Source organism: Chenopodium quinoa, unplaced genomic scaffold (assembly GCF_001683475.1).
Source record: "Chenopodium quinoa cultivar QQ74 unplaced genomic scaffold, ASM168347v1, whole genome shotgun sequence".
Lineage (NCBI taxonomy): Eukaryota > Viridiplantae > Streptophyta > Magnoliopsida > Caryophyllales > Amaranthaceae > Chenopodium > Chenopodium quinoa.
The window spans coordinates 2,954,975-2,969,959 of NW_018745286.1; the positions used below are offsets into that span (position 1 = coordinate 2,954,975).

A 14,985-nucleotide genomic window follows, 5' to 3' on the forward strand; every position below is an offset into this window, starting at 1 on the left:
CTCACAATACTTAAAGTTAATAATTCAAAGTTCAATTACAAGTTTGTATGTTAAAATCATGAAAATATAGCTTATAGCATAAAATTTCAGCAACTTTAAAGTAGGATTATGATCTGAAAATTTATTTATAACATCAATCCTTCGTTAAAAATCTAAAACTGCCCAAAAATCATATTTAGAGGCTGAATTTGGCCACGAGAAGGTGGTGCTCACTACTAAAGGTAGTGAGTTTTGATTAGAGCGTCGTTTACACACGAAAAACATTATTTTTTTTTTTGCAAAAATCAGACGAGTCAGAGTCAAGACGTGATTAAAACGTGATTAAGAGAAATTACGAACGAAATTCAGAAATTAATTACAAAAAATTTAGAACTTGCTGTTGAATTAAACATCATCATATTCATAGCAAAATCACAACAAAATCATGCTTAAATTGAATCACTTTAGCAACACATTTTTAAACCCTAAAAATCATGAAAAATCAACATTTAAACCTTCAATTCTCGCATAAACCAAATCTGAAATTATATTCCATAAATAAAATAAAGTATAATTCATAAATTTGCAATCTTTTATAACTCATAACATAATCAAACCATAATAATTATTAATCATTGAAAAATTCATATAAATATCAAAGCTTTAAAGAAATTAAACAAGAAAAGAGAAAGATAGAAGAGAAGGGGAAGTGGAAGAAACCGGTTGGGCAGCGGTTTAGGGTAGCAGTGAAGGGTCGCCGGTGGTGGAGCGGCGACGGTGTACGGGGCAGCAGCAGCGCAGAAGGAGAAGCTCTCTCTTTGTGTGTGTGTGTGTGTGTGTGTGTGTGTGTGTGTGTGTGTGTGTGTGTGTGTGTGTATCGTGAATGGAGAAGGGGAAGCAAGGGAAAAGGGAGTAGAGGAAGTAGTAGATGGGTTTATATGAGGGTTTTGAGAGAAGAATTAAGAAGTTTACTTATTTAAAATGAGGGTATGGGCTTAGGGTTTCTTGGTTTTTTTTTTTTTTTTTAAATAGTAGTGAAGCAATATTGCTATTAAAATATATGTTATCGTTTTTATTTTGTCAATTCTTTCCAAAATATTTATATAAGTATAAAATTATTATAAAATATTCGTATACATGAAAATATATAATTATTATTTATTAAGAAAAATATGGGGGATTACAATCTACCCCTCTTAAAAGAAGTTTCGTCCCCGAAACTTAACCCAAAATCCATAATTTCTCAAAAGTATTACGTTTTTGTATTGCTGTAAATTGCTTGTTTCTCAATCATATATATCTAACAAACTGAGCTCATACTCGATGAACTCATACTTGGCTAAAGTTTAAGTACTTTATTAGCATGCAAACACAACAATACTTTCCAATAATAAGCAAAATCATGCAAACTTAAGTCAATAAATAGCATAAATGGGGTAAAAATGCGAAATCACACTGCATTTCTGATGGGCGTTAGAATGGTCGTACATTCCACACTCAATCAAACACATTTATTAACAAACACCTTACAAACCAAGCATAATGACAAGTAAGAGTTCGGTCCACAAGGAACGGGATATGATTGCCAAAGATCTTTACACTTAAGCTAACTCGAAGTCAATTGATGAATTGGGGTTCGTCAAGAAGACAAACAAACTATGGTTCTAAATCAATGAATTAAAGATACTAGGGAATGAGATCCACTCAACCAAGGCAAATAGGTAAACGGGGAGTAAAATAGACAAGATATAGCAAGGACTATATGTAAAATCAACCTCATGCAATTAGAAAACAACTCACACTACTAAACTTAGATTCCTCATTAGTTTAGCAATAGACGATACATAATCAAATTACAATAAGTAATGACGTACTCAATTTACACTTCCATGTCAAATTAGGCATATCATACTATCAAGCTCCTTAGTCAAGGGTAGCTAAACCTATCATGAGGAACTAACAAGCAATCTCATATAATCAATTTAATTGCAATTCAAACATCAATGCTTCTCCCACATTTGCATAGTTAACCCAAAAGGTCGAGCTTCACCCAACCCCTAGCAAGAAGACTACTCACAACTCATGTTTATCAACATGCAATCAAGAATTAGGGTTCTAAATACTTCAATAATTGGGGAAAAGTGGTTAACAATTGAAATAACTATCATCCAATAACAAATTACCAAGAACTAGGAAGATTTAAATAACATGCAAATACCAAATAAAATCTGAAATTAAAAGGAAGAAGGTTGGAGAAATTACTAATTGAAGCTTCAAATGTTGAATACAAATTGCCAAACTTTGAGAATAATTCTTGAATTTCACTAATACAATGATTTGATTTGATGAAAACTAAGCTAAATTAATCCTAAGGAATGTTTCAAACTAAGGGAGGTTTCTGAAAACTAGGCTACTGTCCTGCTTCTCCCGTCCTTTTAAACGATCACAAAAGGACCTTAAATAGTCCGTACAAAATTGGCTGAGATCGGGAAAAGGTCCGACCGAACTCTGGGTAAGTTCGGTCGGACTCAGGGTAGGTTCGGTCGAACCCTGTGTAGGTTCGGTCGAACCTCCCTGATCCTTGTTTGGTCGAACTTTTGAGGTTCGACCTCTCCTGCAAAATTGCTGAAAACAGGTTTGACACTGCCTTCACTGCACCCTGGAGGTTCGGTCGAACTTTTGAAAAGTTTGACCACACCAAGGTTCGACCGGACCTTCCAGAGGTTCGGCCACACCTCCTCTTGCACTTCCTTTTCTTGCTTCCTCTCCTTCCCTTTTGCTCCTCTTGCCTTTGTCCATGGCTTCCATGCTTGGCCAAGGGGCCTCCCACCGTGCATAGGACCGTCACGGAACCTGCAGAAGATACCAAAGTTCACGAGAGCATGGGGATGATAAAATAATGCATAAAGATTATCAAAATAAGCATTACTTTTCATCAACACAAAAAGAAGCCATAAGAGGACAATGAGGTGAAAACCTAAGAAAAACAAAGAGGAAAAAGACCTAAATACTACCCCTACGAGTGACATAAATGTCACTCATCAATTTCTACCCCTCTTAAAAGGAAAGAGTTACGCCCTCGTAACTCACCTCATCAAATAACTCGGGGTATTTCTTTCTCATCTCTTCTTCGGCCTCCCAAGTAGCCTCTTTGTACTCATGGTTAGACCAAAGGACCTTCACTATCTTCACATCTTTATTCCTAGTACTTGGCACTTTGTGATCTAGGATTTTCACTGGTCTTTCTTCATATGTCAATGATTCATCTAGTTGAATCGTCTCTGGTTGCAACACATGGGTTTCACTAGGCACATACTTCTTCAATTGGGAAATGTGGAATATATCATGCATTTTCTCGAACTCCATCGGCAAAGCCAACTTATAAGCCACTTTTCCCACACGTTGTAGAATCTCATATGGCCCCATATACTTAGCACTTAGTTTCCCTTTCTTGCCAAATTACATCACGCCTTTTGTTGGTGAGACCTTTAGAAAGACCTTATCCCCAACATTAAACTCATCATTTCTTCTCTTCAAGTCGGCATAACTTTTTTGCCTATCTTGTGCTGCTTTAATTCTTGACTGAATCAATCTCACCTTACTCACCATATCCTCAATGAAATCTGATATGTTGTGTTTTGTGTATATTATTTGACTTGTTCTTAGTTAGTTTTGCTAGTTTAGTTGAGTATTTGAGTCCGTTTTGGCGTATTTTGCTCTAGTTTGGATAATCCGATGCTTTTATGGGTAGTTTTGTTGTTTTTGATGATTTTCAGGAATAATGGAGCTAATTTGGATGAATTATAGATCCAAGAAGTAAGTCAAAGCCCATGGAGTTTGGAGATTGAAGAAAAGTCAAGAAAATGGCGTTTTAGAGGTAGGCACGGCCGTGCCTCCCCATTAGGCACGTCCGTGCCTCTGTGTTTGAAGCTGCGCCAAAGGAAGACCCTGGGCACGTCCGTGCCTAGCAGAAGAGGCACGTCCGTGCCTAGGTAAAGAAGCAGGCATGCCCGTGCTTAACAAGGAGACACGCCCATGCCTAGAGAAAGAAGCAGGCACGTCCGTGCCCAACAGTCAGGCACGTCCGTGCCTGGAAGACAGAAGCTAGATGAATTTTGCTACGCCCAGAGGCATGTCCGTGCCTAGCAAGGGGCACGTCCCTGCCTCCTGGGATTCTTGTGCGTCAAGGCTTAGCCGTTTTTCTTATCTTTTTAGGCTCATATAAATACTTTTTAGCCTTGTTTTTCTTGATTATTAATTAAGCCTTATTTTATTTTTCTATTCTCTCCTTAAGATCTAGTTCTCCATTATTATTTTCTAAGTTTTTGTAATTCAAGATTCAAGATTCAAGCCTTCTACTTTCAATTTTATTCAAGATTTGGTATTTATTTTTCACCCTTTGTTATTTAATTATGTTTTCATTATTTATTATTGTTTTTGTTTCTTTAATTCAAGATCTAGTGTAGCCCTATTATTATTGATGTATGAATTAAATCTTTAAATTCTTTAACAACTTTAACAATTGAATTGCTAAATTGATTGTGATTATGCCAATGCTATGTTAGACGTAACTATAGTATTGCGATTATTCCATTGTTTTTATCACAGCGAGAGTTGGGTATAAACGGATTTGAGTAAATCAATTTAGGGTTTGATTCTCAACACGAGAGTAGTTGGGTTTGATAATTGGGAAGTGAGAGTAATGTGTTTAATGTCTCTAATATGCATGATACCATGAGAATAGGATTGATTGTATGTTAGGGAAACCATTGATACTCGAGAGAGATCCTTGGTAATTATTAGGGTTTACTTTTCCCCGTTCAATTGAAATCGTATGTTAAGGTAGAATTTCAATTACATCGATAATAGTTGTGGTGAAGCTAGATCTTGGATGTTTTTAATTGCTTGATTTAATCATCTTAATTAGTTTATTTTCGAATTTTTCCTATATTTTAGACCCTTAGTTATCGATTATACTTGATTTTTGCTTAGTAAAGATTCGAGTCTAATTAATTGTTTCTGAACTTTAGTCTATTGGGATCCGACCCTTACTTGCCAGTCTACATTAGTATTGATCTGTTAGGTTATTTTTGATAGGTACGCGACACGCCTACCAAATTTTGGCGCCGTTGCCGGGGACTAACGGTTTCATTAGAATTATTTGTGATTCATCTTTACTAAGTTTATTTCGTTGCTTCGGCTATTTTCCCTTGTGTTTTTGATACCTTTCTCTAGTTTTTCTTGTGCATGCCCACATGTAGCTCAGGTTCAGAAGATCTTGAACCATTTGATTCTGAGATTGAGGCAACTATAAGAAGAAGGAGAACAAGTAACAGAAGCAGGAGAAACATGGTAGACCAACCAACTAAATCCCTCTTGGAGTACGGTATTCCTGATATGACTACCGGAGTCCTTTCAACCATCATAAGACCACCAGTCACGGCTCAGCACTTCGAGCTCAAGCCACAGTTCATACAGTTCATCTCCAATAATTCATTCACAGGGCTACCACACGATTGCCCCGTAAGCCATATAGATAGCTTTTTGGAGAAATGTGACATTATGAAGTTGAATGGTGTTACAGATGATGCAATCAGACTACGCCTTTTCCCCTTCTCACTTCGAGACAGGGCAAAGGAGTGGTTAAGAGATGAAGGCACTGGCTCGTTCGATACATGGGACAAGTTAGTGAAGGCCTTCCTAGTGAAGTTTTTAGGGAATGAGAAGACTGCAAGATTGAGGAATGAGCTACAAACTTTTAAGCAGTCAGATGATGAGTCTCTCTATGAGGCTTGGATGAGATTTAAAAGATTGCAGAGACAATGCCCTCACCATGGCATTCCAGATTGGATTTTGATGCAAACCTTTTACAATGGCATGACTCATGAGTTCCGTATTTACATAGATGCTGCGTCAGGAGGTTCTCTCTTGACAAAGAACCCCACTGAAGCTAGGGAGCTCATAGAGAAGATGGCGGCTAATGATAACTATCATCCTGGAGGCCGAAACACTGTGAAAAAGGGAGGTAAACTTGATGTTGATGCTTTAACTATGCTAACTAGTTCTGTGCAGGCACTAACAAGCAGGTTTGATAAGTTCCAAGTAGGAACTTCTAACACCCCACAGGAGTTGTGTCAGTTATGTAATGTGCAGGGTCATGTTGCTCCAGATTGCCCACAGATTTCGCAGAATACGGAAGAGATGTCAATCGAGCAAGCCAATGGTTTCTACTCCTCTAACCCAAAGAGACCTTATGACCCTTATTCCAACACCTACAATGAAGGATGGAAACATCATCCTAACTTCTCATACAAAAATTCCCAAGCACAACAAAACCCTCCACCACCACCTCCACCCAACACCTACAACCAACCACCACCTGGTTTCCAACAGAAAACACCCAATGCCCACCAACCAATGCAACAACAACCTCAGAAATCAAGCCTAGAGGTGACATTAGAGAGCTTTATAACCGCAACAAACAGTGCCATCCAACATCAAAATAGCTCTATCCAACAGTTGCAGGCTCAGGGTAAACTTATGGAGAATCAGATAAGCCAATTGGCCAACCAATTTAGCCAAGCCCTAAAGACTCCAGGAACCTTCCCGGGCCAGACTGAACAATCTCAAAAAGGCAAAATAAATGTCATCACCCTGAGGAGTGGAAAGCAGTTGGAAGATCCTCCTACTAAGGAGCCATCAAGGGAGGTCATTGAATAAGTAGGTGCAAGTGAGAAGAAAGTAGAAGATGTTAGGGTCGAGGAAGCATCAAGGGAAGCACCACCAAAGCCACTTGCTCCATATGTGCCTAAGGTTCCTTTTCCTCAAAGGTTAGCACAAGCTAAACTTGAGAAAAAGTTCAGTAAGTTCCTCGATGTACTTAAAAAGCTTCATATTAATATTCCATTTCTAGATGCCATATCTGAAATGCCTTCTTATGCAAATTTTTTGAAAGATGTGCTATCTAATAAGAGGAAATTAGAAGAGAATACTACAGTTGCTTTGAATGCAGAGTGCAGTGCTATTTTGCAGAACACTCTCCCTAAGAAATTAGGAGATCCAGGTAGCTATTCAATTCCAGTGAAGCTTGGAGATATTGAGATCAACAGGGCACTATGTGATCTAGGTGAAAGTGTGAGCCTCATGCCACTGTCTATATGCAAGAAGCTGCAAATGGGTGAACTCAAACCCACACGCATATCTCTGCAACTTGCAGACAGGTTAGTGAAGTTTCCTTTGGGTATACTAGAGGATGTACCCCTCCGAGTAGGTAAGTTCTTCATACCCTGTGATTTTGTTGTGATGGAGATGGATGAAGATGTGAATGTTCCCATTATACTAGGTAGACCTTTCTTAGCTACTGCAGGTGCAATTATAGATATGAAGAAAGGTAAGATTACTTTTGAGGTAGGTGATGAGAAATTGGAATACTCACTTTTGAATGTTATGGGTGCTCCTTCTATGGGAGACACTGTTTGTCGGGTTGACGTGCTAGATGAGCTGCAGAATGAGCAACTTCCCTTAAATCAGAATGATGATGCTCTGGAACATGTGCTACTAGGGAAGGAAGATGATGTTGGAGATTGGCAGTCTAGAGAATACATCAGGTTACTTGATGATGCAAGACACAATCCAAATGAGAACCCGATCAGAGAGACATTGGAAGTAATGAGTATTGGGGAGAGTTATAAGCCTCCCGAGGTAGAGTTGAAACCCCTCCCCTCCAACTTGAAATATGCATATCTTGGTCCAAATAACTCATATCCTGTTATTGTCAATGCTGAACTCAAAGACACAGAATTGGAGCAATTGCTTAACGTTTTGAAAACATATAAAAGTGCCATTGGGTACACCATTGATGATATCAAGGGTATTAATCCTTCTTTATGCATGCATAAGATCATTCTTGAGAACGATCATACCTCTTCTGTAGAACCTCAAAGAAGACTTAATCCTAAAATGATGGAGGTAGTTAAAAAAGAGGTTCTGAAATTGCTTGCTGCCGGTATAATCTACCCTATCTCTGATAGTAAGTGGGTTAGCTCTGTACAAGTAGTACCAAAGAAGGGAGGTATGACCGTTGTTAAGAATGACAAGGGTGAGCCAGTCGCCACTAGAACTGTCACAGGATGGCGAATGTGTATAGATTATAGGAAGTTGAATAAGGCCACCCTGAAGGATCACTTCCCCTTACCCTTTATCGACCGGATGCTTAAAAGGTTGGCAAAGCATTCCTTTTTCTGTTACTTGGATGGATATTCAGGTTTATTTCAAATTCCCATTCGTCCTTGTGACCAGGAAAAGACTACTTTCACATGTCCATATGGCACCTTTGCATATCGCAGGATGCCATTTGGATTATGTAATGCTCCTGCCACTTTTCAGCGATGTATGATGGAAATTTTCTCAGGACTCATAGAAAAATCTATGGAAGTATTTATGGATGATTTCTCTGTCTATGGAACAACCTTTGATGTATGCCTTGAAAATCTGAAAAAGGTGCTCCAAAGATGTAAAGAAGTTAATCTAATCTTAAACTGGGAGAAATGCCATTTTATGGTTCAACAGGGAATTGTTTTAGGTAATGTTGTGTCTAATAAAGGGATTGAGGTTGATAAGGCCAAAAAAGAGGTTATAGAGCACTTACCCCCACCTAACTTTGTAAAAGGAGTTCGAATTTTCCTTGGTCACGCAGGTTTTTATCGGCGTTTTATTAAGGATTTTTCGAAAATTGCTAGACCTCTAACTGAGCTCTTGGCCAAAGATGTCCCTTTTGTCTTTTCTGATGCTTGTCTTGAAGCTTGTAACAGGTTGAAGGAAGCTTTAATCACTGCTCCAGTCATGCAACCCCCAGATTGGAGTCTGCCATTTGAGATCATGTGCGATGCTAGTGATTATGCGGTGGGAGTCGTATTGGGGCAAAGGAAAGAGAAGAAGCTTTATGCCATATACTATGATAGCAAGACTTTGAGCTCTGCTCAAATGAATTATGCCACAACTGAAAAAGAGATGCTAGCAGTTATATATGCTATTGACAAGTTTCATTCTTATTTGGTAGGTTCCAAGGTCATCATTCATACAGATCATGCAGCATTGAGGTACTTGATGACCAAGACACATGCCAAACCCAGGTTGATTCGATGGATTCTACAGCTACAGGATTATGACATCAAAATCAGGGATACCAAAGGAACAGAGAATGTCGTTGCAGACCATCTTTCTTGTCTTCTCCTTGAGCCTGAAGATGGAGATGATATCCCTTTTGATGATTCTTTTCCTGCTGAACATTTATTAGCTTTATTACAGACTGAATCCCCTTGGTTTGCTAACTTAGCTAATTTTCTCTCCACAGGTACAATGCCTCATGGCTATTCTTCTCAACAAAAGAAGAAATTCTTTTCTGAAGCAAAGAGATACCACTGGGACGATCCTTTCCTCTATAAGGAATGCGTAGACACCATGATCCGTAGATGCGTTCCAGAAACCGAGGTAAGTAATATTATTTCACATTGCCATGACTTACCTTGTGGTGGACATGCATGCCCCTCGAAAACAGTTGCAAAGGTTTTGCAATGTGGATTTTACTGGCCTACGATGTTCAAAGATACTTATGCTTATGTCAAGGCATGTGATAGATGTCAACGGACGGGCACGATTTCCAAGAAGAACGAGATGTCGCTTAATAACATACTCGAGGTCGAGTTGTTTGATGTGTGGGGGATAGATTTCATGGGTCCGTTTCCCTCCTCTCATGGCAACCGTTACATATTTCTAGCTGTTGATTATGTTTCAAAGTGGGTGGAAGCAATAGTTACTCCAACCAATGATGCTCGTGTGGTAAGCAAGTTTTTCAAGAAAGTTATTTTCCCTCGTTTTGGTTTACCACGTGTTTTGATCAGTGACAGGGGAACACACTTTTTGGAGCATCGATTTGAGGCGATTTTGAAAAAATATGGAGTGCACCACAAGCTTGGAATTGGTTATCACCCACAGACAAGTGGCCAGGTAGAAGTGTCCAACCGAGACATCAAGTCCATCATAGAGAAAACCGTTGCGCGAACAAGAAAGGACTGGTCTGTGAAGCTAGATGATGCACTATGGGCATACCAAACGACCTTCAAAACACCAATTGGTATGACCCCATACAGGTTTGTCTATGGTAAAGCATGTCATCTTCCCGTTCAGCTAGAACACAAGGCATTTTGGGCCATAAAAAGCTTGAACTTTGATGCCAAAGCAGCGGGAGAGAATAGGTTGTTGCAACTCAACGAATTGGATGAGCTTCGTCTTGATGCTTATGAGAGTTCGAAGCTGTACAAAGAGAAGACAAAAAGGTGGCATGACAAGAACCTTGTGAGAAGGGAGTTCAAAGAAGGGGATTAAGTCCTTTTCAACTCTAGGTTAAAATTATTCCCTGGAAAGCTTCGGTCTAGATGGTCGGGACCGTTCAAGATTAGAAAAGTCTTCCCTATGGCACGATTGAGTTAGAAAACACAAGAGGGGAACCCTTCAAAGTCAATGGACAACAAGTGAAGCACTACCGAGTCGGTGATCCCATCGATGAGGGGGTGGATATCACACTCTCGTCCCCATCACCAAGCCCAAAGAAGCCATACGGTTGAGCTAAAGACCTTATAAACAAGCGCTAAATGGGAGGCAACCCATTCTCTAGTTTTTACTCTTAGTTCGTTACTTTTCTTTATTATTTTCATTTTTTTTCTTTTGATTTCTTTGGTTTGATTCTTGTGTTTTAGTTTTTGAGTTGTTTGTGGTTTTTATTTAGGTGAAAATGAGCAAAAAGAAGAAGAAACAAGGAGTAAAAGCGCCAAAAGGAAGGAAAAGGGAGAAAAATCAATTTCTGCAGAGGCACGTCCGTGCCTCTGAGGTAGAAAGTTTAGGGGATGAATGTTTAGAGAGGCACGTCCGTGCCTCCTCACTAGGCACGTCCGTGCCTCAGGTTTTCTGTATTTATCTTATTTTATTTATTTTCAAAAAAAAAAAAAACTGCATGAGCAGGCACGTCCGTGCCTGCTCAGAGGCACGTCTGTGCCTCTGAGGCAGAATGTTTTGAGAACTTGATTACTGAAGAGGCACGTTCGTGCCTCCTAGCAGACACGTTCGTGCTCCCCCCGAAATAGAGGCACGGGCTTCCTCACTCTTTCATTCACAATTTCTCCACTTTCAAACTCAAGAGCTTCTCTCTCCTCTCCTTTCACTCAAAATTTTCGGCCTTCCCCTCTTCAATCCATCACCCAAACTCACAAATTTTTACATAATCTTCAACATTATCATCTTTCTACTTAATTCTCACACTCCATTATCAACAAAAATCATCCCAAACACAATTTTGCCCAATTTTTTATGAAACCCTAGATTCAAAAATCAATTTGGGGCTTTTTGATTTAAAGCTCTTTGGAGCAATTGGAAGGCAAGGAAGGGATTCAAGGGTGCTATATACGTCAATTGTGGATCATTTGTGGGTATTTAACACCCACCATACCTTGGGTAATCCCTTTTCTCACACTTTCTCTCTCTAGGTTTTCATGAATAACTTGTTATAAATTGTTCATAAAAAATGTTAGAGATTGTTAATCGTGTTTGGTTTGTTCAATTTGTTTGGATATTTGTGATTATATGTTGGTGTAGTGTGATTGAAAAACTATTATTAAGCTTGAATCATTGTTGGAGTATTGTTGAATTATTGTGGACTTTTGTGAATTTATGGTCGATTGATTGCTTGTTTGTGTGCTTGAATTGATATACATTGATTGTTAATTGAACTCATGGCATCCTCATCTCACCAAAGAAGAAATAGGCCTAGGAACACCTCTTCCAAAAGCCTTAGAACCCCACCCGTTCCACAACCTCCTCCCGTACCACTTGCCCATATTCCACCCATCGAGACTTTTGGGATCGATTTTAAGGGTAATGAAGAACACTTAAACAATTTTCTTCGCATTAGATCACGACCCTTAGTGCCTACATGGTTTTTTGACCAAGAGGCTATGGAAAGCTTGGGTATGGGAAGTGAGGTTCAACGCATTCTTAGCCGTCTAGGATGGGATGGTTTCTTAGCCAAACATGCCAACACCTACTCCAATATCACCTACGAGTTCCTTTCTACCTTAGAAGTCCGTCGTAAACCGGACGACCACACTCCTAGGGACGTTTCTTTCAACTTGTTTGGTGAACGTCACACCCTTACGGTGAGGGAGGTTAATGTCTTGTTAGGCTTCCCCACCTTCGGCCAAATAGGTAGGCCAAATTACAGTAGGTTGACTGGCTATAGTGACCTTAACATGTGGCGGGATTTGACTGGGCTAGATGACTACGACCCTAGCCATTCTAAGACCTCATGTATAGTTCACCCGGCCATGAGACTTATATGCCGACTCTTTTGCTGGACCCTTTTTGCTAGAAGTAACATAGGAGGAGTTTGCTCGGCCAAGGAACTCTATTTTCTATGGCATTTGCTTTGCCACCCCGACCCCACTGAGGCAGACGACATGATTAACCATGGGGCATGGTTTTTAGATCACCTATATAATGTAGCCTTGGGGTCCGGGGAGATTGCTATAGGTGGTATGCTTTCTTTGTTGGTTGTTGGCTATGTGAAGGACTGGGCAGGTATCGACCAGTACAGGGTTGGAGGCCCCACCACGTTGAGCTTTCAGAGCTTCCAGCAGATGTGCTGGGTGAAGAGGCGCCGCAACGCCCAAGGTTTTGTGTGGTTGGTCGGACGCCCCACTCTACTCCGACCGGTTCCTTATGCTTACCTCCCGAAGTTCGGGATCCCTCAGGTGACCGGGAGGGATACATGGATTATCCCTCCTGATTTCATGTGGCCACCACAGAACAGGGAGGGAGTCTCGATGCCTATGGGGGAGGGAGTCCAGTTGCCTGGTGGTGAGGGGCATGCCTATGGAGGACAGGGGCATGCATATGGTGGTGAGGGACATGCGCACATGGAGCAAGATGCTCCACATCAGGAGACCCATGCCCCACCTACTTTGGAGGGGCAGATAGCCTCCATGAGGGCCGATCTCAACCATGTCGTGCTAGGCATGGGTGACTTGAGGAGGGACGTCAATGAGACCCAGAGAGCGGTCACAAATCTGTCGATGTCCCATGATAGCATGGCGACCACCTTCGGAGACCTGCGAGATCAACTTGCCGCCTTCCAGTCGGAGTTCTATGATATAGGGGGCATGATGAGACAGCACTTCCAGGGCGGTCCTAGTACCGACCCGAGGTATGGTTTTCCCCCCACCCCTCCTGATCAGTAGTTTGCTTTTCCCTTCTCCTTATTCATTTAACACTGTTATATGCATACATTGAGGACAATGTATGGTTTAGCTTGGGGGAGGATTTGCTTTTCACCATGTATATATTAGATTTATTTCAGTTTTTGGGTAGTTCATTTCTTTCTAGTGTCGAATAATATGCCATTGCATGACTATGCTTCTATGATTATAATCACATATGTGTGCTTTTTGAAAAAAAAAAAAAAAGAGTTTTTGAAAACCCATTCATTGATGTGCTTGGATTTGAGCTAGGTTGTGGCCAGGATGGTCTCCCCGCTCTACTTATGTGAATAGTTTGTGTACCTGGTGAGAGTCTTGAGCCTTATTTGACTGATTTCACTCTACCTCAGTCATGTTTCTTCTTGTGTGATTAGATTGTCCTTCATATAATCGAATTCTTGGTCTTGCTTTTTGACTATTTGAGACTTTATGATGCATGTCGCGAAAAGATGATTGAAATTTCCTTGTAGAAATTAGAGCCTCCACATTTTAGGCCTTCATGTTTTTTCTTTTTGTTTTTATTTATTTTTATTTTACATTCACCCGTAGGTTGAACCAATTTGAGCCATATTAACCTCTTCTTGATACCCTACATTTAAAGCTTTAAAGCTATTTTTCTAGGTTTATTTTGAAGGTGTTTTACATTTGTTAAGCCCTATGAGTGTGAATGATGTTGAAAAAAAACGAAAAAAAATGAAAAAAAATTCAAGATCTAGTGTAGCCCTATTATTATTGATGCATGAATTAAATCTATAAATTCTTTAACAACTTTAACAATTGAGTTGCTAAATTGATTGTGATTATGCCAATGCTAGGTTAGACGTAACTATAGTATTACGATTATTCCATTGTTTTTATCACAGCGAGAGTTGGGTATAAACGGATTTGAGTAAATCAATTTAGGGTTTGATTCTCAACACGAGAGTAGTTGGGTTTGATAATTGGGAAGTGAGAGTAATGTGTTTAATGTCTCTAATATGCATGATACCATGAGAATAGGATTGATTGTATGTTAGGGAAGCCATTGATACTCGAGAGAGATCCTTGGTAATTATTAGGGTTTACTTTTCCCCGTTCAATTGAAATCGTATGTTAAGGGTAGAATTACAATTGCATCGATAATAGTTGTGGTGAAGCTAGATCTTGGATGTTTTTAATTGCTTGATTTAATCATCTTAATTAGTTTATTTTCGATTTTTCCTATATTTTAGACCCTTAGTTATCGATTATACTTGATTTTTGCTTAGTAAAGATTCGAGTTTAATTAATTGTTTCTGAACTTTAGTCTCTTGGGATCCGACCCTTACTTGCCAATCTACATTAGTATTGGTCTGTTAGGTTATTTTTGATAGGTACGCAACACGCCTACCAAAATCTGTTCCCAAAGTAACACGCTCACTGCAATCATTCCAGCACACTGGGCTTCTGCACTTTCTTCCATACAATGCTTTGAAAGGTGCCATCTTGATACTCGTGTGGTAACTGTTATTGTAGGAGAATTCAATCAAAGGTAAGTTATCCTCCCAACTCCCTTGAAAATTCAAGGCACAAGCATCGCAACATATCCTCCATGGTTTGGTTGGTTCTCTCAGTCTGGCCATCCGTCGCAGGATGAAAGGCAGTGCTCATCTTCAAGGTAGTCCCAAGGTTTTCTTGCACCTTCTGCCAAAACTTAGACAGGAATCTCGAATCCCTGTCCGAC

The 14,985-nt window shown here is 39.8% G+C and overlaps 2 protein-coding genes across 2 annotated transcripts; one reads left to right on the plus strand and one right to left on the minus strand.

Moving 5' to 3' along the window:
- Positions 1-488: 488 nt before the first annotated feature.
- Positions 489-3,405, minus strand: LOC110712041. The gene is made up of 2 exons (XM_021890465.1): positions 3,070-3,405; positions 489-518 (listed from the first exon to the last, which is right to left on the minus strand). The coding sequence occupies exons 1-2, from the start codon at positions 3,403-3,405 to the stop codon at positions 489-491; spliced, it is 366 nt and encodes a 121-aa protein (XP_021746157.1).
- A 1,821-nt stretch (positions 3,406-5,226) lies between these two features.
- Positions 5,227-6,699, plus strand: LOC110712042. The gene has a single exon (XM_021890466.1). It carries the CDS (start codon positions 5,227-5,229, stop codon positions 6,697-6,699), a length of 1,473 nt encoding a protein of 490 aa, XP_021746158.1.
- The last annotated feature ends 8,286 nt before the right edge of the window (positions 6,700-14,985 follow it).

Coding starts and splice junctions, on each gene's coding strand:
- LOC110712042 (XM_021890466.1), top strand. CDS start 5,227: ATGCCCACATGTAGCTCAGGTTCAGAAGATCTTGAACCATTTGATTCT.
- LOC110712041 (XM_021890465.1), bottom strand. CDS start 3,405: ATGGGGCCATATGAGATTCTACAACGTGTGGGAAAAGTGGCTTATAAG. Junction 519..3,069: donor ACCCCGAGTTATTTGATGAG/GTGAGTTACGAG, acceptor ATATAATTTCAG/ATTTGGTTTATGCGAGAATT.